The sequence below is a fragment of the Lagenorhynchus albirostris genome, chromosome 16 (assembly GCF_949774975.1).
Source record: "Lagenorhynchus albirostris chromosome 16, mLagAlb1.1, whole genome shotgun sequence".
Classification (NCBI taxonomy): Eukaryota; Metazoa; Chordata; class Mammalia; order Artiodactyla; family Delphinidae; genus Lagenorhynchus; species Lagenorhynchus albirostris.
The window spans coordinates 34,231,805-34,256,212 of record NC_083110.1 but is presented as its reverse complement, the minus strand read 5'-3'; the positions used below and the strand labels follow the sequence as shown (position 1 = coordinate 34,256,212).

At 35.0% G+C, this 24,408-nt stretch overlaps 1 protein-coding gene across 6 annotated transcripts in view; it reads right to left on the bottom strand.

The window, feature by feature from the left end:
- Window positions 1–24,408, bottom strand: part of CCSER2 (coiled-coil serine rich protein 2) — a 154,863-nt gene that overhangs the window by 18,596 nt on the left and 111,859 nt on the right. For all 6 annotated transcript variants that reach the window (XM_060125865.1, XM_060125864.1, XM_060125868.1 and 3 more), the window contains 3 exons: window positions 18,523–18,606; window positions 13,008–13,094; window positions 5,632–5,721 (listed from right to left, as the gene is read on the bottom strand). In XM_060125865.1, the coding sequence (XP_059981848.1) occupies window positions 5,632–5,721; window positions 13,008–13,094; window positions 18,523–18,606 (261 nt within the window). The remainder of the gene's footprint in view (window positions 1–5,631; window positions 5,722–13,007; window positions 13,095–18,522; window positions 18,607–24,408) is intronic.

The following is a 24,408-nucleotide window of genomic DNA, read 5'->3' as shown; positions in this document are numbered from 1 at the left end:
TCTCTGGCACTTTTCAAGTTCCAATCCTACATATTCAAACTCCTCTACCCTTCTGTCCTACCAGAATCTCAATCTCAAGTGATTAAAATATATATCTAAAACCTTTAGCAGTTTTCTTACCAAATAAAATCCCTTCTCTTGGTTCTCCTGTTTTCTTAACTGACATGTCATCTTCCCAGTCATCCACATTTGATAACTTACATCCATCTTCTTCCCATTCATCACACCTTTTCATCTAATCACTTTTCAAGACAACAGATTCTGCCTCAGGGATTTTCTCTCCATCTCCATGAGAGATCAAAAATCATAGGTTAGCCTCATCTCCTGGGCTATTATAATAATCTTCTAAGTAGTTTTCCCTGCCTTCACTGTGTTCTCACTGGAACTGATTCAATCCTACTGGGCCCTGTGCTAAGCCAGTAAGCACAGATGAAGGAATGAGACACAACCCCTGCCTCATGACAATCACAGTTTCTCCTCTCACATTACTCTCCCTGTAACAAAATACAGTTAAGTCTGGACCCTGCTAGAACCTTCTGGCTACAGAATTAAGTTGAAAGTTCTCAGTCTAACATCTAAGTCTCTCCATAATGTGATCCAACTCTAACTCTCCAAACTTCTCTTTCCTCATAATAATTCTTATGTAATCATTACTACTACCACCAACAATAACTACACTAAAACATGGCAAAGTATAGTAAATGATTTAAAAAAACAGAGAGGTAACAATCCAAATGTTACAGTTACAATCGTAAAAGAAATTTCATCTGGTTGGTAAATTTTTATTTAATCCATGCCCAGGTATTCCTTCTGTGAAAGATGACAAGCAGCCCCTAGTGCCCAGTGATCTCATAAACAATCTCACAGAATACCATGGTTACTCTGAGACCATGGTAACATGAAACAAAATAAGGTCACTTCATAATTTTGCCTAAGTACAGATAAAGGCAAGGTCACACTGTGCCATCCAGAAAGTACTCTAGACTTTTCTATCTTCTGATAGTATCCAATCTGAGCAAACCTGATTCCTTAGACCCTCCCTCAAATCATCCAAGAAAAGCTCAAATCCTATAAAAGGTTCTTTCTGATACAATCTTGATATCATTTTTTACAATGTGTGTTCTCCCTGGCTGCAACAAGTAATCCACCCAACTTGTTTTACAGATATATTCCTGGTGGGCTTTGGCTGAAGGTACATTGACACTTCACTGCTCTGAATGATCAGGATAGCTATATTTGCTTAGAAATTTTAGGACTAGGTAAGAGAAATGGTATTATTTTCTGCTATATCAGGAATATCAATGTAACTTTTTGAAAGAACCCTCTGAGCATAATACTAAAGAGACATTCTCTAGGAAAAAATTTTAGTTACATCTGACATTTAAAAAATAGTAATTTTCTAAAACATCTGTAAAAATGTTTTTGTAATTACCTAAGAACAAGAGAAGCTAGAATGCTCCAACAAATAAAGGCCTGATAAGTTAGCACTCTGCTAGCATAAACTAAAAGAGGAGCAACTTTTATTACCTCTTATGGAAGCTGATTAATTTCTTCTAAAAGACTAATTTGATCATGCTGCTTCTTGGAAACCTAACAGGATCATCCATTTCTCACTGATTGCTATCTAACATTAAATTCTAAGAGTAAAATCTCTCTATGTCCTGCCTACACTCTCACTGTGTTAAGTCAGTAAGTTAAACCCTACATTACACACATGAAATGAATACCAGCAGTGGAAAACTTTGGTGCTGTCCTTTGTTTTCTAACTACTGTGCACACAAACTTTGTTTCTTTCAGTGGACATTTTATTTATTTTATTATTTTTAAAAAACTTATTTATTATTTATTTATTTTTGGCTGAGTTGGGTCTTTGTTGCTGCATGAGGGCTTTCTCTAGTTGCGGCGAGCGGGGGCTACTCTTCATTGTGGTGCATGGGCTTCTCATTGCGGTGGCTTCTTTTGTTGCAGACCCCGGGCTCTAGGCGCGTGGGCTTCAGTAGTTGTGGCATGCAGGCTCAGTAATTGTGGCACACGGGCTTAGTTGCTCTGCGGCATGTGGGATCTTCCCTGACCAGGGCTCGAACCCATGTCCCCTGCATTGGCAGCCGGATTCTTAACCACGGTGCCACCAGGGAAGTCCCTTTCAGTGCATATTTTAAACAAAGTTCCAAAAATGCCTACTTCAGTTCTGGTATTTGGTATTAGAGGATACGAATTTACATACCCTTAAATTTATGACCAGATAAATCACTCAGCTGCTCTAATATCTATATTTCATTTGTCCCTAGCCTTGTAAAACAATTCCATTTTTCAGTTATTGGTTTCAGGTGCTATTGCTCATAAACTACAGTGTAAAAGACACATATAATAGAATTCTTGGTGTGTTGTCATACTCACATGCCTACTAAAATGTGATGTCTCAGTACAAAGATGGTTCCTATCAGCATTTAGCTCACTGAAACATAGGTCATATTTAACGTTCAATGTCTAATATTGATTAAACATTATTGCATGACCATTAAATATTACATGTTTATACACCAAAGGATATAGATATTTCACTTAAAATACTTCTAGTGGCATATTTTAAATATAAGTAATAGTGAATATAAATAAAAAGCTTAGCAAAGAAATAAATCCCTTAATTCCCTTTGGAAATATATATAAATAGTAATGTAACGACTCTCTAATTGGGAGAAAATGGCACATCTAAGTTTAAAATCAGGTTATTAATCTTACATAAAAATTAACCAATAATACTGCCCACTTCCAAATCAGAAAGGCATGTGGTGTAAAAGAAAAAGGACTTAGGAAAGACTACTTGAGACAAATCTTTGGGTTATATTGTTCCTTATATTTAACATTTCATCTTATCTCCCAGGCAAGGGGAAAAAAAGGAGCAAAGTTCTTTGCTAGCACATATATCATGACTGGTAGGACTAAGTAAATTCCTTCTCCTTTGGGAATTATAAACAATTGTTTTTTTGTGTGTGATATGTCTGTGATATATTTTTCTGATTCAATATTTTCTATTTTATAAATAGTTACAATAGGAACATAGTTGACTGTAACATTTTGCAATATATGTATGATCCAATAAATCTGAGTCATGCGAACCTAATTCTAAGCACAAAGGATTGCAAATAATGCTGATGATATTCCAATTCTTGAATTTATATAAATTTTATTCGTATCTATTAAATATGCTATAAAGTGGATTAATCTGTGATTCAGTACTAGAAACTAATTCCAACAGAGCATTTAAATTTTATATAAAAGCATCTTTCTTAACTCCTTTGCTATATATAATAACAGTTAGTTCTTAAAATATGAGAGGAAACTAGTATCAGGTCAAATTGTGCACAATCTGAGTTTTAACTGATTGGCAGCTTTCCCAATGATACCAATAAAACTGTTTATTCCTACACTCAATTTTCAGAGTAATCCAGGTTGGGTCATTATGTGAATCCTTTGGGTCCATCTTGCAATCCCTTCTTTGAGATTCAAGGGCATAAATAATAAGCTTTGATGGTGTGAGTCTAGAAATGTATTCTGGTATTTTGTCTTCTCTAGTTAATTTAAGATGTTCAAACAAATGTTCTATAAAAGTACCTATCATGAAAATTTACAATTTACTTAATGTGCAAAATAACTATTCAAATCTTCAAATACTGATGTTAAATCCTTTAAAAATGATATTGGAAATACATTTTAAAAACTTAAAATTCAGTCCAAGATAGTATTATTTATAAGAACATGCTTGTACATGGATCAACAATGTCATACTATGTTTAAAATATAGTCTTATAAGTTTATAAAGTGAATCCTTATTTCTCACATAATCACCATTTTCCTGCATATGCCTAGTCTCTTCAAGTATTCTTGTATGAATGATTAGGCACCTTCCATGTTTTTATTCTTCTTTCCATGTTATCCATTTCACTATTTTATCTGGGCATTCTGTCCCTCAGATGAGAACATTTGGTCAGAATTTGACTTATCCATTCTTCTTCTGAAGGTACCATCTTCTCCTACAACTCATTTTTACCTTCTTTCTCTCTTTTTTTCCACTACCTAAATATGAACTCTGTCTTTTTTATTTTCCTTCATTTCTTCCAAAAATTGCCTTCACTGACTTCCCTTTATTGTTCCAGGTGGCTTTCCTATAATCCATCTAAGTCTACTTCATCATTAACTCTAGAGATGCTTTGTCCAATATGGTATCCACTAGCCATATGTGGCTATTTACATTTAATTACAATTAAATATTATTTACAGTTATCTTCTGCAGTCACACTAGCCACATTTTCAAGTATTCAACAGTCACATGTAGCTAGTGGCTACTGCACTGGACCTCAAGGAAACTCTATGGAAGAGTGCTGATGTAGAATAGTCTCTCATTCTCAATTCTGGAACTCGTCTCTGTCTACTGACATCTTTTGCTTTCTATGATTCAACCACTACCTTCACCCTTTTCACCAAGCTTGATTCCTCCACCTAGACTTTCCCAATCCTTTGAACCTTACAGCACTTTCTACACTTTAACTATATCACACCGTCAGTTCCTTTAATAAGCACTTGTTAATGGAAGAATCCTTATTTGTCTGTATATTTTCTTTCCCAATTCCCCACTTCTACTTCAAGAGGCTAATAACTGAGATGGGAGGGGCTCACCAAACTTTTGTTGAACAAATTAATTATTAGCTTTGTACTTTATACAGAGCATACAAAAAATAACTACTTATTAGATGAAAAGAAATAAGTATCGTATAAACTTTAAAGGCCTATTGCTAAGTTTAAAAAAAGCAGATTGTTGATTACACTAACCATTATAATTCCCTGTTCATTTGTGTTAACGAGGATTCCACTGCTTAAACTAAGGCAAAAGAAGAGCAAGGCTGGCTTATCAGGCATTCTTTTACCATGAAATACCTATTACTTGGCACCATACAATAGGATAACAATGACTGATAGCCATGATGACTCTCTGGCTCAGGCATATCCTGAGCGAGTTCAGAAAGTGTATTTTTAACACTAAACATGTTTTGAGATGTAGTATTTTTGAAAAACAATGAAGAAGCACAGAATGCATGGTTATTTTCTACTGTTTAGAAGAAGCCATTCCCTACCCTAACTATGCCCAAAACATAACCTTTACTGTCTGTATCTTAATGCATTTATACTTCCTAATAGCCTCAATATTTGTTTGAGTAATTATAATAACAATATATTTGAAAAGTCTCAACAAATAAAAAGAACAGGCTACATAATATATTTTCAGAGTCATATGCTGCTAAAGAGGGAAGACTGCATTTTGGACTTCTTTTTCTTGTAGGGCATGGGGAACTACTACTCTCATAAATACATGCAATAAGAGAGAGACTAGACACTCAAATAAAATGACCTACGGTATGCAGAATGGAAAAGCTATTAAATGCACATTCATTCATATAAGACACAGAAGAGAAGCTTTAGAAAGCACAGAAACACCTAAGAACAAGAAAAATCCACTTACCTTAAAAAAAAAACTGACAGCCACAGCAGATTCAAAATTATTAGAGTAAAAGGAGTAGAACAAAACATTGAAATAGTAAATGACAAGAAAAGAGGATAAGAGTATGTGTTACTTACAGGAATTCTTCTCCAGGGTGTTTGGGTATATTTATCAGCGTATGTGCGTTTTTCCTCTTTAGATTTTTGATGGCAGTTACACCGAGTTGCCTGAACAAAAACATAAATTTTTACATTGGTATAATTCTATATATACACATATACATACAAACAAAGTAATTAGGGTCTTTCTTAGGGGGTTAAAATAAAAATGCAAACATCAAAATCTATTCAGTAGTCTCCCATCTTTTTCACAGACTGGATTTTAGATTCACCCAGCAAGGCAAAATTTTGAGTAGTCAAAATTACCGTTGGCAATCTCTTATACTGCCTATACAACACACTACCTATGATTTTATTTATATAAATATATGTGTATATAGATGTAGAACATATACAGCAATATACAGTATATATAGAATATAATAGCAAAACTTTAAATACGTCCCTAAAGTATTATGGTACTACAATCACTGCAGCACAGTTTCTTTCTTAAATTCATTTTTGATGGGACTCGGCTATTAAATACCACCAGTTCACAATTAAGGTTCTCTCTTCACCCGTGCAACGCATTTAAAAGCCCTTTTAATGATGTGTTGACTTTACTGGACTGGAATATTTTAAAGGATCTCTGCCCTTTGACAAGATCCATCTGACCATCTCAGTTCATAAATAAATTCTCTTCACATGACTTCACTCAGATCATACTCATTCAGTAATTTATACAACACAAAATAATGTGCCTATTGTGTAAACTACGGTCTCTCAAATAAATATCAAATTTTTAAAAAAGGAAAAGATTGATAATGATAATTTCTCCTTGGTGTGAAGTTGGAATACAGCCATATTATTTATTAAACAACCCCCCTGGAGGTAAATATGCTTTCTTGTAGGAAAACCTACATAACAAATTCTTGATTATTGCATCAAGCTAAAATGGTAAGTTTTTACTTTTAAAATATTTACCAATATTCAAATTTTTTCTTAATTGCAATCGGATCATCCCAATTTCCATAATCAAAATAAAATCTAATCAAAACAAAAATCTCTGTAATACAGACGTGTTTCACATTCTTTGTATTCTTAGTATAGACATATTTCCCATTCTGAAACATGGGACAGTCACTGAAACAAAATTCAATATATATGCAGGTCAATCAAGACCTCCTGGAATTCAATATAATAGGAATTTGTAAAGAAGAAAACAGATAATATAAGACATTTATCTTTTTTTTTAAACATCTTTATTGGATATAATTGCTTTATATTGTTGTGTTAGTTTCTGCTATATAACAAAGTGAATCAGCTATATGTATACATATATCCCCATATCCCCTCCCTCTTGCAACTCCCTCCCACCTGCCCTACCCCACCCCCTAGGTGGTCACAAAGCACCAAGCTGGTCTCCCTGTGCTATGTGGCTGCTTCCCACTAGCTATCTATTTTACATTTGGTAGTGTATATATGTCAATGCCACTCTCTCACTTTGTCCCAGCTTACCCTTCCCCATCCCTGTGTCCTAAAGTCCATTCTCTATGTCTGTGTCTTCATTCCTGTGTGCCCCTAGGTTCTTCAGAACCTTTTTTTTTCTTTTCACATTCCATATGTACGTGTTAGCATACGGTATTTCTTCTTCTCTTTCTGACTTACTTCACTCTGTATGACAGACTCTAGGTCCATCCACCTCACTACAAATAACACAATTTCGTTTCTTTTTATCGTTGAGTAATATTCCATTGTATATATGTGCCACATCTTCTTTATCCATTCCTCTGCCGATGGACACTTAGGTTGCTTCCATGTCCTGGTTATTGTAAATAGTGCTGCAATGAACATTGTGGTACATGACTCATTTTGAATTATGGTTTTCTCAGAGTATATGCCCAGTAATGGGATTGCTGGGTCATATGGCAGTTCCATTTTTAGTTTTTTAAGGAACCTCCATACTGTTTTCCATAGTGGCTGTTCAATTTACATTCCCACCAACAGTGCAAGAGGGTTCCCTTTTCTCCACACCCTCTCCAGCATTTATTGTCTGTAGATTTTTTGATGATGGCCATTCTGACTGGTGTGAGGTGATACCTCATTGTAGTTTTGATTTGCGTTTCTCTAATGATCAGTGATGTTGAGCATCCTTTCATGTGTTTGTTGGCAATCTGTATATCTTCTTTGGAGAAATGTCTGTTTAGGTCTTCTGCCCCTTTTTGAATTCGGTTGTTTGTTTTTTTGATATTGGGCTGCATGAGCTACTTGTATATTTTGGAGATTAATCCTTTGTCAGCTGCTTCGTTTGCAAATATTTTCTCCCATTCTGAGGGTTGTCTTTTCATCTTGTTTATGGTTTCCTTTGCTGTGCAAAAGCTTTTAAGTTTCATTAGGTCCCATTTGTTTATTTTTGCTTTTATTTCCATTTCTCTAGGAGGTGGGTCAAAAGGATCCTGCTGTGATTTATGTCATAGAGTGTTCTGCCTATATCTTCCTCTAAGAGTTTTATACTGTCTGGCCTTACATTTGGGTCTTTAATACATTTTGACTTTACTTTTGTGTATGGTGTTACGGAGTGTTCTAATTTCATTCTCTACATGTAGCTGTCCAGTTTTCCCATCACCATTTATTGAAAAGGCTGTCTTTTCTCCATTTCTCTTGCCTCCTTTAACAAAGATAAGGTGACCATATCTGCGTGGGTTTATCTCTGGGCTTTCTATCATGTTCCACTGATCTATATTTCTGTTTTTGTGCCAGTACCATACTGTCCTGTTTACTGTAGCTTTGCAGTATAATCTGAAGTCTGGGAGCCTGATTCCTCCAGCTCCGTTTTTCGTTCTCAAGACTGATTTGGCTATTCGGGGTCTTTTGTGTTTCCATACAAATTATGAAATTTTTTGTTCTAGTTCTGTGAAAAATACCATTGGTAGTTTGATAGGGATTGCACTGAATCTGTAGATTGCTTGGGTAGTATAGTCATTTTCACAATGTTGATTCTTCCAATCCAAGAACATGGTATATCTCTCCATCTGTTTGTATCATTTTTAATTTCTTTTATAAGATAGACATTAATGTCTTTTGTAAGACATTTATCTTAATGCAAGCACATTACTTGTTCTATCCTGACTGCTGCAATTCCAGAAATAATGTCCTGTCTGTGGCCTATGTGGTAACATATGAAGAACAATAACCGCCAAATATTTGAATTTTCCACAATTTGGAAAACCTAGTTTTTAGTGATTTCAATAGATAGAAAACAGCTACTCAAATCACTCCCTCTCCATCTGCATTCTTTATTGCTGACAGATTCTGTTCAGATGCTCACCTTCTATGCAGTCCCATATTCAGGGATTCAGTATCCTCTCTTGACCCAGTGATAGAGTTTGATTAGTCTGAACCAGTCTGATTAATCCCATTCCTCAGTGCTTAAGGGACAAAGAACCCAAATCTAGCCAATAAAACATGAGGCAAGCCTGGGTTATTTCTAAGAAAGTGCTCTTAATTTTTAAAATTGGTATGCTACAGAAAGTAAGTGCTTTTCCTATCTTTGGGGACTACTGAGTATATGACACATACAGCTATGGCAGACATCCTGTGACCATGAAGGGGTAGCCAAGGGGATTCCAAAAAAGCTACCCTAGAACTTTGCCATTACCCAAATGACCAATTAGGAAACCATGGAAGCAGATGGGACCAATATACTTTCTTGTTATTTAAGTTTATAAATGTTCTTATTTTCAAGTCACTTTTAGTTAGACTTTTACTTAAAACTTAAAACATCATTAGATATGCACTGATTACTAGCTGGGTGATTTGGGACAAATCATCAAATAAGAGTTATTATTTATCATGCACCCATGGGCCAACTGTAGCATTAGAGAGTTTACATATGTAGTTCAATTAGCTATCACAACCCTATATGGTCAGTATTATTTTTATTATCCTCACATATAGAAGAGGCTTAAGAGAAATTAAGTAACTTCCCTAAGAGAAGACGGCTACTAAGTTTCAGAGCCAGGATTTGAACCCAGGTCTATGCAGCTTCAGGCTGGTTATGGCTTCTCAAATATATTACAGTGCTAACCTACTTAAGCTGAATTCCACTTTCTAATGTCTCCACAAAGAAAATTCTACACAATAATTTCATAAGATTATTCTGAGGATTCAATAAACAAATGCATCTAAATTAACTATCATTTAACTAGTACACTAAGATGAAAATAAATGGGCATTCTCAGCACTTTGGAATAAGGTTCAAATAGTCATGCCTCTATACCTTTCAGTTTCATTTCTGGAGCACTGCAATCTGATTTTATATCTGTATATTTCACACAAAATATGAATTTAACACATCATATTGTCGCTATATTTTTCTTGAAGTTTGCATGTAAACATAGGTTAGAGCTGAGTGCCTATTTTTGAAAAAAGATAAAAAGTATAGAAAGCTAGAAATGGAAAAAGACTTTGAAATCATCTAGAAAAAACTTCACATTTTTGATAAAGAAAGCACTAGAGACTGATGGAAACTGCCAATGTCATTCAGCTAATTAATACTGAAGACAAGAGATTCAGCTAATTAATACTGAAGAAAAGTTATCTAATTCCTATTCCATGGCTCCTCTGATGCCATTTTGCTATTTTTAAGAAGAGCAAATTAGGGATACAAGGAAAGAAAAAAACTGTAAAGAGAAAGGCAATTTTAATTTTGGTAATCTGAAAAATGCTCTTACCTATCTCTACTTTCAGTGGTTTATATCTCTTTAAATTCTCTTGATTTGAACAAGTGACTTCCCAGTTCCACAACTAAACTAAAGGTAGGTGATGGGATCTTCCAAGATAAATACGATTTCTAAGTTTAATGTATCAAATACAGAGAATTTCGAAGCACATATCGCTAAAGAGTAATGTTTTCACTTTTCTTTGCTTTTCTTCCTTTCTTTAGGATTCTCTTAGATATTTCTAAAACCTTTCTAAAAGTTATTTGTAAGGTGAGATATTGTTAAGGATAACTGGCCCAGTCTCTTCAGTAAGTCAGTACAATGAAAAAAGAATAATTCTAAAGTAAAAGAGACTTAAGGAATAACTAGATGTAATGTACAAATGTACAGGATATTTTTAGAACTGCAGAAATCTGAATATGGAATGGATATTAGAAAATATTTTAAAAATTACTATTAACTGGTTAAAGATAATATTTCAGGCTAGGAAGAGAACATTTCTTATTTTTTAAGAGGCACACTGAAGTTAAAAAGGACACTATTAAAAGTTCTCAGCATAAAAAGCTATATCTTTCATTATTTATTAATCATATATCAATATAAAGTGACCTCTTTTCATAATTTTTTTCAGTCTTAGATTTCTTCTTCTAATTTTAATACTGCAACTTCAGTTTTTTAGATGAGAATAACTTTGTTGTCTCACCCAACCTTTTATATTCAGCATTATTGTGCTGTTTTACTTTATCTAAATTTCCTTTATACAAAGCAATTAATGGATTTTGCTTTAAATCCTCAACAAAGCTCTCTCCATGAGATAAGGCCATTTGCATTTACTATTATATTTATTACATTTGGTCTAATTTCTGTCACTTTACTTCTGCTGTTTTTAGACATCCTTGGTATTTCTCTACTTTAGATGTCTTCTTACTTTCATCTTTTGCAAGATACATTATTCTAATCTACTATTAGTTATCTTAAAGCATTTCACAAACATTTATCTAAGTATATAAAAAGAATAATTTTAGATACCCATTTGTAGATACACAATTCAGTGCTACTGACTTCTTCAGCATATCCCTTAACTCTTTTCTCAAACCTATTTTATTTAATCTAAATATTTACAAAAATTAATAGCAATTTAAAATTTTAATTAAAATTTTTTATTTCAAAACATGTTTTAATTAATAAATTAATATTTTTAACATTAAATTATATATAATTACATAAGATTAAATAATGAGCATTAAGTTTTCTCCCGTTAGTAGTTGGGAAGTTTATCCCACCTAATCTCTCTAAAGATGGTTTTCATTTCACCACTCATTCATTTTAATCTTTATTTCCTTATTCTTGAGTTTTTTTTTTTTTTTTTTGCAGTACACGGGCCTCTCACTGCCATGGCCTCTCCCGCTGCAGAGCACAGGCTCTGGACGCGCAGGCTCAGCAGCCATGGCTGACAGGCCTAGCCGCTCCGCGGCACGCGGGATCCTCCCAGACCGGGGCACGAACCTGCATCCCCTGCATCGGCAGGCGGACTCCCAACCACTGCGCCACCAGGGAAGCCCTTGAGTTATTTTTAAATTTCTCTCTCAAGCATTTAGGATGCATTATTAAATAATTTTACAAAGATAACTGGGTGGCATATTTTTCAATATGCTAAAGGTCTGAGAATGTATCTTTGTATATAAATAAAAATGCATTTAGTTATAAAATGTGAGGGTCATAACCTTTTTTTCTAAAGTGCACTAGATACAACTTCTTGTGCTCTGTAACAGATTTTTGCAAAATTTGAAGCTTAATTTCCTAAAAGTACCTTTTCTTCTCCCTAAAAATTGGTTGGGTTGGGTTTTGTCTTTAGTTCTTAAATATGAACACTGGTCTTACTCTTTTCCTTTTTAATCTTATATTTGGTAGGCCCTCAATTTGCAATATTCAGTTATTCTTTTTTCAGATTCATAAGTTTTCTGATACCCTTAATCATAACATCTGATCCATCTGTTCTTACTATTTATTCATAAGGTGGATTCTGATCTGACCCCAATGGCTCAGAGCTCAATATATTATATCCTTTATATTCTGAGTGAGATTACTCCTTCATATTGCTGCATTGCTTTGCTATGTCAAAATAAGTTTTGACTTCCAACAAAGATTTTCTTTGGCCTCTTGTGATTGTTATGCCATTATATTCTTGTTATCCTGGCCTTTTATTATTACAAACCAAATTATAATTAAATTCAAGATACAGCACATACAGTTTTCATATGGAAGTAACATTTGATATCATAACAATTATAAAATTATAAAGATTCAGACATATCTCTGAGAGATCACTCAGTCTCATCCATGGGCAAGAAACATTTTTTTTAGAACAGCCATTCTAACAGACAGCCATTCAGATTCCTAAGACTAAACACCAGTTTCGTTCCTCAACAACATGAATGTAAATTGGTGAATTTCAAATACCCAAAACAGAGGCAACTGAAAATGGATTGAGTTTTTCACCTTGAAAATTTATTATTTAGACTGAAAGTTAAACCACATACTTTAAGAGAGCATGTAACTTAAAAATAATACAATATTGCAATCTTAAAAGCTAAAAATAAAATCCAGTTTCAATTCTGGCTAGTTTTATAAAAAAATATACATATTGCCCAGTTTGAAAAGCCTGCACTTTACATACTACACTATAATACTTACAAGCTGATGTTCTAATAGTTGGATTTTTTCATCTTTTTTCTTTATTTCATCTTTAAGTTGTTTTATTTCATTTAATAAATCTTCATTCTGAAATATTTTAAAAAATTTAACATGAAGTATTTAATTGTATTTAAAAACACTAATGAGAAGCATTAAATCAATGATGAAGACTGAGTAATGAATTGGTTGTTTATTTAAGGGGGAAATTCTTCTTAAATATGTCAGCTATTAATCCATTAAAAAAAAAAACCCATTTTGGTCTTCTAAGAATTCATAGTCTAAGGAGTCTGACACGTAAACAATGAACAGTAATAGCAGCAACAGCTAACATTCATTGAGTATTAATCAGGTGCCAAGAACTAAGTACCTTTTAGGTATCTAAGTAGTTGATTCCGACTGCAACCCTGAGGTAGGTACTATTATCCCCATTTTACAGACAAGAAAATCGGGAACTAGGCCACGTAGTAAAATAAATTACACACAAAACAGTAACTTCAGCTAGATTTCAAGGAATGTGTAAGAGTTGCCTGTCAGAGGAAATGAAGGCCACAAGTAGAGAAAACTGTGTAATTAAAGGCACAGAGTCATTTCATGGCTGGTTCAGAAATCAGCAGAAAGATAAATGTGCCTGAAGGATAACAAGGAAGATTCTTTTTCCATGAGCTACTTTCATGAGAACTGCCTAAATCAAAGAGTAAATACCCTGTTAACTTAGTCTAAGTTCCTAATAGTATTAAGAGAAATCTATTGTCAAGGTTAGCAGGAATCCAGTTACATTTCCAAGTATAAGGTATCATTACCCTATAGTTAGCCCATTTTGTTTACTGCTATTCAATTATCCAGAAATATATACTGAAATATATACTGAAATATATACTGATGAAATAATATATATATACTGATGAAGTAATGCAAGCAAGGAAATCACAGTTGACTCTTGAACAACACAGGGATTAGGGGCACCAAAGCAGGGGTTAGGGGCACCGAACCTCTGCAAAGTCAAAAATCTGGGTATAACTTTTAGTCGGCCCTTGACATCCACAGTTCCTCCACAACCACAAGGCTCACATCCTTGGATTCAACCAACTGCAGATCGGTGTAGTACCACAGTATATATTATTGAAAAAAATCCGCATGTAACTGGACTCATGCAGTTCAAAACTGTGTTGTTCAGGGATAAACTGTAGAATATATATGTGAATGATACATCTTTCCAGAGAGAAAAGTGAGCAAATAATTATAATGTGTTGGTCATGAGCAAAGTATACACTCGTCTTCAGATATATTGGGAACAAAAAATAATATTGCAGTCTCATTAACAAGAGATTGGAAACAGACATTTTATGAAGGCTTTCACATATCAAATAAACATCACAATGGGGAAGAAACAACAGGGAAGAAAATATTTTTTAAAATGCTGTTATGTATACCGCAATTGGGAAAGACTAATTATTATATATAAAAAATGACTTCCAGTTGAATTTAAAGAGTTTAGGGCCTTTAAAAAATAATATATCAAGACTAAAAAAAAAAGATGGACTGCAAATCATGAAGGACATATTTTTAAACTAAGTGGCAAACTAAGCTATTAAGAAATGATAAGTATATTTGATTATATAAAAATTTAAAGCATCTATACAATTAACATTAAAGTTAAAAGCTGGTGAAAACCTATGCTAATATGACAAAGAATTTATAACTCAAGTGTATTAGGAGACTGTTCAAACATATAAGATCATTTCTAGGCCCCAATAGACAAATAGTCAGTTCTCACAAATATACATATAACTGGAAAATGTTCTATTTGACTTATTGAAGAAATACAAATTAAAGTATTAAAGGTATTGTTTTACAGGTATTAAATTGGGGGAGAAATACTCAATGTGATTAACAAGACTGCAGAAAAAATGGTACATTATCAGACATAACAACTGACGTTTCTGGACAAACGTATGCCTGTATATACAAAAGTCATAAAAATTACTTGCACTCTCTGATTCAGTTATCCAACTCCTATGCCAAAGAAATGATCCTAAGTACGAGAAAACCTACAATAAGATATTCTCTTAAAGTTACAAATTTAGAATTGTCCTGTAAGAGGACAACTGAAATACAATACAGTAAGCAACTTGATGGAATACTACACAGCCATCATTCAGTCATGGCTAGGTTCTGCTGGTGCTGGAGGAAATGGACTCAAAGCTGAAATCAAAACACAATATGGTAATAACATTTATAGCCGACATGCATATAGCACTTATTTTAGAATAGGCACTGCTCTAAGGATTTTACACATAAAGATAGGCAAAGGAGAACACATCAGGAAATGGGTAATTCCAGTGTAGTCTTAAAGGATAAGTAAAAAGTTCTAAGGACACAAAGTGTGTCAGGCTTTGTATTTTAGGGTAAGGGATTCTATAAGACAATACAGAGATGGGGACAAGCATAGCATATTTGGAGAATTACAGGCAGTGATGCTGTCACATGAAGGCTGTGGTATACAGTGGGGAGCAATGTGGTTAGTAAATTAGGCAAGGGCCAGATCATAGAGGGCCTGAACATCAAGCGTGGCTTTAGTCAGGGAGTAACAGATAGATCTGCATTTGAGATGGCTTTGACAGCTGTTTGGAGGATATACTTGACAAGGACAACGACAAAACTAGGCTAGGAAACTGGTTATCAAGATGTTGTAATATGCCAGGTAAGAGCAGGGGCCTGACCCAAGAGAGTGATAATAGGGAGGAGAAGAAACAGGAGAAAAGGAGATGTTGGCAATTCACTGCACGAGAGAGAAGAGCACAGAGAAGTAGTCAAGACTGACATCTCCATTTCTAGCTTAGATGATATAGTAAATAGAAACAGAGAATGAAGGAGGAGAAATATGTCCAAAGAGAAATACATATATGTATATTGGCAGCGTCGTGCAGCTCATGGGATCCCTGACTAGGGATCGAACCTGGGCTCCTGGCAGTGAAAGCGCTGAGTCCTAACCACTGGTCCGCCAGGGAATTCCCCAATGAGGAATATTTTTGAGTTTTAAATACATTGCTAGAGGTACACACACCTCTTGAGAGGTGTGTTAGAGGTATTCCATCTGTGAGTGGGACACACAGTGGAAATGTCCAGTGGGACAACTGGATTACCAAGTATGAGAGAGACTGATCTTATGTGTTATCAATATATATGTTATATGTGAAACCATGACAGTAGAAAGTTTGATGAGGACTGGACTAAAGATATAAATCTACATTCTAAAGAAGAAAAGGAACCTACAAAGAAAATGGAGGGGGACGATGTTAAGGGGTATATAGGGAATTCAGACAGAAGTGACACAAAAACCAAGGGATAAAGCTTGTAGGACGACAAAGGCCATGCCAAATGTCTATTTTCCCAGGTTTCCACATTAACTGGAAAGGTAGTTTAAGGAGAGTCAAGAAAAGGTTTATTCGATTTACTGAATTTAGGATAGGTAAGATACAGAAATTTATAAGGTGAGGATGAAGGGGAAGTTGAGGAAGCACAATGAAGAGATATGAGAGAGGAGGTCTTTAACTGCAGCAGAAGATAAGAGTCCAGAACACGAGAAGAAAGGTTGGTTTTCCACAGCACAGCGGTCACTTTTCCCTACAACTGGAATAAAGTGATTGAAAGTGACATAGACACAGACTAAGAAGGCAGGCAGCAGAAGATCTTGCTTGAAAAACACAAGGCTACCTGCAGAAGTTGAGAAGAGTAGCTGAGAAAGAGGCTGAGGAGAGTGGCCAATGTCTGGAACAGCTCATCAAGGGAATGGGAGAGACAGCTGTCCTGAGATAAAGGAAAGACTGTAGACATGGCAGGTCCAGTGTAGATTTTAGACCCTAAAATTGTAACAGTATAAGTCACCATATTTGTATCATTTGAAACTGAACTGCGAAACCATCTTGGATAAGAAGATGACATACTTGGGGATTTGCTGATGAAAGTGAAGGACAGTCTAGTGTACTGGGCTAAGACAGTGTGAGCTATTGCATCTCACCTTGGAAAGAAGGAAGAAAGACTAGGAATGATCTGCCTGAAAGGAAGGCACTGGGGACAAGAAATAAATACATGGTATGTCTATCATGTAGTATTAAATTAACAGACAAACTGTAAAGGAAGATGGACAAAATGAAGACATTAATTCTATAAAAAAGTTGGAATTAAACTTTTTTTCTTTAAAAAGAATTTCTTTACATGTAAAAAACTTTTCACAAAAAAGAATTCAGGAAAAAAGTCAACTTTACTCTTAAAATATCAGTCACAAAACTTAAAAAAACTGAGATAATCAGAAATCATCTAAATCAATGGTTCTCAATTCAGTATGCAAGTAAAAGTTTTTTAAAAAGAGATGTCCTACTGCAAACCTATTATTATACTCACAATAGGATGGAAGCCCAGAGACGGGAAGAAATTTATATGACAACAGGTAGGTAACATGTTGAAAAGCCAAGATTAGATAACCAGATGTGACTACTATCCTATATTCTTTTGATTTTGTGTTTTATACATAAATTTGTTCCCAATAGGTCACTCCACATCCTATGAGAAAATTACGTTTCTCTGACCCCTAATACCAAGCGTGGCCACTTGACCTGTTTTGGAAACGACATATGTTACATCCAAGCAGAATCCACATGTTATTATGCCAATGCTACTTTCCCTCAGGTACAAAAAACATGTCCCAGGATAAGTGCTGATCCTTCAGCCTGGATCTCAGAATGAAGAGGACACGTGAAGTCCCACTGATCTACAACCAAAATGCAACATATCGAGAAATAACAAGAAATAAACTTTTGTTATTGTAAGCCACCAATATTTTGAGGTTGTTACTACAGATAAGCAGCACACACTGACTATTATACCTTGAAAACAGAATGTGAAAGGAAACAATAATTTTACTTGGAAACATGAAAGACATCAAGAATACCTGTATGTGCTTAAGAAGTAAATATGTGATTCAGGTAGATGCAAAAAACAAAAAGAGCTTTCTTCAACTAAAAATAGACCTCAAGATGAGAACTATAAAGAAATACACCTTCAAACACTAACCTGCATCTGCATTCTATAATTTTATCATTAAACATAAAAATATAAATTAATGTCATTTTCATTAATATTTCTTCAATGTTGTGATTATATATGAGAAGTACCTATTAACTGTTTTAATTTTTGTTGGTAGTCATATTTTAAAAACTGTTATTCATAATTATAAAAAAGAATTTAATGATTTTTATTTTTTTAAAAAGAATCCTGTACCAATATTAATACAGGGACAGATGATTATCCAACTGATAAGACAAACTCAAATTAAAGCACCACAGTGATATCATTTTAACTTAATAAGGTAGTAAAAGAAATCTGATTAAAATCCAAGACAGCAAAGCTGCAGGTTTTAATATATTTATTATTAAATGTTTTAATTATTACTGCTTTATAATTTTAGTAATAAAAAATTTTTTTTGAAAAATTCAGCATGACTACCTAGTCATCATACCTTGTATATTTGATCACCATCTTCTGGTTCTGGACTAGATGACAAGGAGAGTTGAACATCATGCAATGAACCACTTTCATCATGCTGTCAGAAAGAAGAAAAAGAAAACGTAAGATTAATACAATTAACTGCAGACACTGAATTCAACCTGAATTCACCCCAGGCCAAATATAAGCATGGCAAACAGGAAATAAGATTTTAGAAATCTCCTTTTCATCTCTATGCACTGGTAGAAAGAAATGTGGAACAGGAAACAACAGAGCTCAGGAAAGAATATTTTGTGGGAATAAATAACATACACTATACAAGTCGATGATGCAGAAAGCCACTGAAAGTTTTAAAGTGGGAAAAGGAATATGGGAAATTTCCTTAAAAATTTTAAGACTACCTCACCTATGAAAAATGTAAAATAAAAGTCAAATTAAGTCTGATTTGAATCAGCTGTGGTGTTCTGAGTATAAAGGAGTCAGAAACAATAATATTAAATGGCTCAAAAAGGTTTGACCATGGGCTTCCCTGGTGGCGCAGTGGTTGAGAGTCCGCCTGCCGATGCAGGGAACATGGGTTCGTGCCCCGGTCCGGGAAGATCCCACATGCCACAGAACGGCTGGGCCTGTGAGCCATGGCCGCTGGGCCTGTGCGTCCGGAGCCGGTGCTCCACAACGGGAGAGGCCACAACAGTGAGAGGCCCGCGTACCACAAAAAAAAAAAAAAAGGTTTGACCACAAAAATCATTTGATTAAAAATACTAGATACATATTGCATGACTCTATTTATATGAAGTTTGAGAAAAGGCAAAACTAATTTATGGTGCTACAAATCAGAAGAACAGTGGCTGACTCAGGGGAAAGGGGTTATTGACAGTAAAGTGCATTATACTCCATAAGGATGCTGGAAATGTTCTATGTCTTGTCTGTATGTGTACATACAAATGAAAAGTACAAGCTTTACACTTAAGACGGGTACACCTTAAGCACTTTACTGAATGTATGCTATACCTCAATTTAAAAAATTGAAAAAATTAAATTTTTGTCCTTAAACTCAATTTTTTAAAAATGACAGCATAGTATTATGTCCTACCCCTTGCTGAAGTGGTTTAGGAATAACCAGCTGAAAAATGGCATGTTCAATGATTCACAGACAACCTTAAGAAAGATGAACCAGGAAAGAGTATGCCTGGGATGATGGTGAGGGACTGAGTCCCTGACCAAGGCAGTACAACTGCGGCTCAATACCTTATTTGTTCAGATGGTACCTAGCTGCCTTGGGACACCCACTGAGTCAACAACCTTCAAGGAGTACTGCCATAGCAACCTTCCTCAGACCTATCTGTCCTGAAGGAAATCTCCCAGACCATGGAAATGTCCTGTATTGAAACAGGAGTGCTAAAATAGGAGACATAAGTATGTAGATCATTTTCTTCTTTACTTATTGTACTGTATACCTATTGAATCAGAATCTCTAGCGATGGGGCCTAGGAATGAGTATTTAGAAAAATTGAACAGGTTAACAGTGATTGACAGTGAAGTATTAGCAGTTGCCAAATTTCCAGCAGAGATAAATTACATTTTTATTGGTGATACCATACAGACATTAAGAATCTGACCTGAGAGAGAATGTAACATCCTAATGAAGAACAAATGTTCTCAGAAAACATTAAAAAATGTTTAAAAAAAAGAAATGAAATTTTACAAGATTCATCTCAGTAAAAAGTCTATCTCTGCCTTGACATATAAAAACAGGGCCAGTCCTACAAACAAGTATATATTTGAGAAAAAAGGACTGTAAATTTTGACTTATTTCCCAACATCCACAATAACTTCCTGCCCAGTGCAGAGCAGGAACCTCAAAGAAGAGGAGGACAACATAAACTCAACTGCCTTGGACATGGGGGTAGTCGTGGGAAGAAGCAGAACAGGAAAAAGAATACATCAGTTTTCACTGTACAGGAATAAAAAGGTGAGCCCAGGGAAATAGAAAATAAGGAAAATAAGGAAGTCATAAAGAAAATGACTCCAGGAAGTTGTATGTAAATTACTAGATTCACCATTCCTGAACACCACAGTTGCTCATAACTGATCCTAAATAGCATTTCAAAGACTTTGAGAAATAAACTAAAACTATGCCCAGGTCCCAAGCTAGCCTTTGGAAGGTGTACACTCAAAACAGATGTGGCAAGCATGGCCGAGGCTTTGGAAACAACTGATATTACAACCACAATCCAAAGGTGGCTAATTAGAACTTGCAGTCTGACCCTAATCAGATCATTTGTCTGCTTTAAAAAAAAACAAAAAACAGGGCTTCCCTGGTGGCGCAGTGGTTGAGAGTCCGCCTGCCGATGCAGGGGACATGGGTTCGCGCCCTGGTCCAGGAAGATCCCACATGCCACAGAGCGGCTGGGCCCGTGAGCCATGGCCACTGAGCCTGCGCGTCTGGAGCCTGTGCTCCGCAACGGGAGAGGCCACAACAGTGAGAGGCCCGTGTACCACAAAAAGAAAAACAAAAAAACCCAAAAAACAGTATTCTCCATAAGATTTAAACAAGATCCAGAGTCTCACAACACAACATTTGAACATCTAAAATGTAATCCAAAATTACTCAATGTAAAAACAACAAAGAAAATCTCAAGTCACACAGAAAAAGATAATCAACAAACATCAATGACAAAATAAAAGAGAAGTTGAAATTAATTAGAAGATTTTAACAGAGCTATTATAAAAATTCTCCAAAAGTAAGGATGAAATCTTAAAGGGAATGGAAAGAGAAAGTCTCAGCAAAGACAGAATATACAAAGTGGAAACAAATGAAAATTTTAAAACTGCAAAGATTCAATAATCAAAAATTTTAAATGCACTGGATGGACTAAATTCCAGCATTTGAGGTAACAGAGGGAACTTGAAGATATATCAACATAAATCATCCACTCTGAACAATGAAGAGAAAAAAAACAGAGCCTGCTGCAGGAGCTGTGGGGCAATAACAAAAGATCTAATATTCATATCATTGAAGTCACAGAAGGAAGGGTGTGAGGCAGAAAAATATTTGAAGAAATAATGGATAAATACACCTCATATCTGGTGAAAGACATGAACCTACATATTTGAGAAGCTCAATTTAAAAGTAGAGAAAATAGAATGTGCTCCCTGAACATAAGGGAATTTAACTGGAAATTAATAACAGAAAAATTATCTTCAAACACTTAGAAAGTAAATAACAAATTTCTTTGATCTGTGGGTCAAAAGAAGAAGTCCCAAAGTAAATGAGAAAATATTTTGAATGGAAGGAAAATGAAGTCACCACATATCAAAATTTGTGGAATGCAACTAAAGCAGTGCTTAGAAGGAAAAATTATTGTATGAGATACTTATATTAAAGCAAAGGTGTCAAATCCATAACTGGAGCAAATTAAAGCCAAAACAAACAGACAAAAATAATAGAGAACAGAAATTAATGAAACTGAAAATCAAGAAACGGAAATCAATAAAACCAAAGCAGGTTTTTTGACAATTGCAAAATCATTAGCAAAACTGCAAAAAAGGCAAAAGGCATTTATAAAGTGGCTATTTTTTAACAATAGCAACAACAAAAATAATGATAATGTGAAAGTCTGGGGGGTTTTTTTTGTGTGTGTGGTAAGCGGGCCTCTCACTGTTGTGGCCTCTCCCGTTGCGGAGCACAGGCTCCGGACGCGCAGGCTCAGCGGCCATGGCTCACGGGCCCAGCCGCTCCGCGGCATGTGGAATCTTCCCGGACCAGTGCACGAACCTGTGTCCCCTGCATCGGCAGGCAGACTCGCAACCACTGCGCCACCAGGGAAGCCCAAGTCTAGGATTTTTAACTGACTCCATTAACTCACAATTGTAAATACTTTCCCAAAAAGCGCATTCCATTTTTTCAATATTCATTTGTCTCATAATTTATATACCTGATAAAGGACTTATATATAAAGAACTATCAAAAATCAATAATAAAACAGACAAAATTTTTGTTAATAGGCAAAATAGACACTTCACCAAAGATACACAATTGGAAAATAAGCATACAAAAGATGCTCAATATCATTAGTTATTACGCAAATGCAAATTAAACAGTGAGATACCAACGTATACCTATGGGAACGGCTTTTGAAAAATATTGACAATACCAAGTATGCACAAGGATGTAAAACAATTGGAACTTTCATTAATTGCTGGTGGGAATACAAAATCATATAACCACTTTGGAAAACAGTTCGGCAATTTCTTAAAAAGTTAAATATATACTTACCACACAACCTAGCAATCCCCACCCCCAGGCAAGAAATGAAAACAACCTCACATGAAAATTTGTGCATGAATGTTTACAGTGGCTTTATTCATAATTGCCAAAACCTGGAAAGAGACACAAATATCCTTCAACTGGTAAACAGATAAACAGACTATGATATATGCATACAGTGTAATACTACTCAGTAATAAATAGGAAGAAACTAACTGGTACATGTTACAGCATAACTGGATTTGAAATGCATTACAGTAAGTGAAAAAGCCAGACTCCAAAGACTAAAAAATATACAAGTCCACGTATGTGACAGTCTTGAAAAGGCAAAACTGCAGAGACATAAAACAGATCAGTGGTTGCCAGGAGCTAGCAGTGGATATAGGGATTGACTTAAAAGGAAAAAAGAAAAGAAATTTTAAAGTGTGATTATAATAGCTGCACAACTGCATGCATTTGTCAAAGCTCACAGAACTGTACAACAAAAAAGACTGAATTTTACTGCATGTATATTATACCTCAATAGAACTGTAACAGGTTGAATAGTGTCCCCCTAGAAATTCATCTAACCCAGAACTTGTGACTATGACTTCACCTGGAAATAGGATCTTTGCAGATATATTCAAGTTGAGGTCATAATGGGTTAGGGTGGGGCCTAAATCTAATATGACTGGTGTCCCTGTAAGAACACAGAAATTTGGAAGCATGGGTCATATGAAGATGGAAGCAGACTGGAGTGATGCATCTACAAGCCAAGGAATGGCCAGGATTGCCAGCAACCTCCAGAAGCTAGAAAGGCAGGAAGGTTCCTCTCCTAGAGCCTCAAAGAACACATGGCCCTGATGACATCTTGATTTCAGATGTCTAGCCTCTAGAACTTTGAGAGAATAAATTTCTGTCGTTTATGCTGCCCAGCTTGTGGTACTTTGTTATGGCAGCCCTAGAAAACTAATGTAAGGCCTAATAAAACAAAAGAAAACAAAAAGAGAGAAACACCAGATAAATCTCAACAATCCCAAGGAAAATAAAGCTGACACAGCAATATTATTATAACACACGGGTTATAATTAAGGTATAATTAAAGATGAAAAGTATTAATGAGGATAAAGAAAGGCTTTAATTAATGACCACAGGAACAATCCACCAAGAAGATGTGCCAATCATAAAGATTTATATACCTAATAAAATATCCTAAAGATACTAAAAGATTAATATAATAGATATACCACCACATAAAACATAGAGAATATATATCCTAGTCAAACAAACGTAGAACAGTCACAAATACTGACCAGGCTCCAAGCCAGGGGTTAGTTAACAAACTATTGTCCACAGGAGAACTCCAGTCAACTGCCATTTTTATTACAGTCCATGAGCTAAAAATGGTTTCTACATTTTTAAATGGTTACATTTTAAATGATTTTATTAATATCTACATAACATCAATTTTGCCTCTCAGCTGAAAAGGCTAAAATATTTACTATTTGGCCAAGGAAAAGTTTTCCACCACAAAGGAAATATCAACACATTCCAAAGAATTTATATCATATAGATATTATTCTTTACTATTAATGTACTAAAATAAGAAATTAATTAAAAAGCGAGTCTCATATTTCAAACCAATGTTTT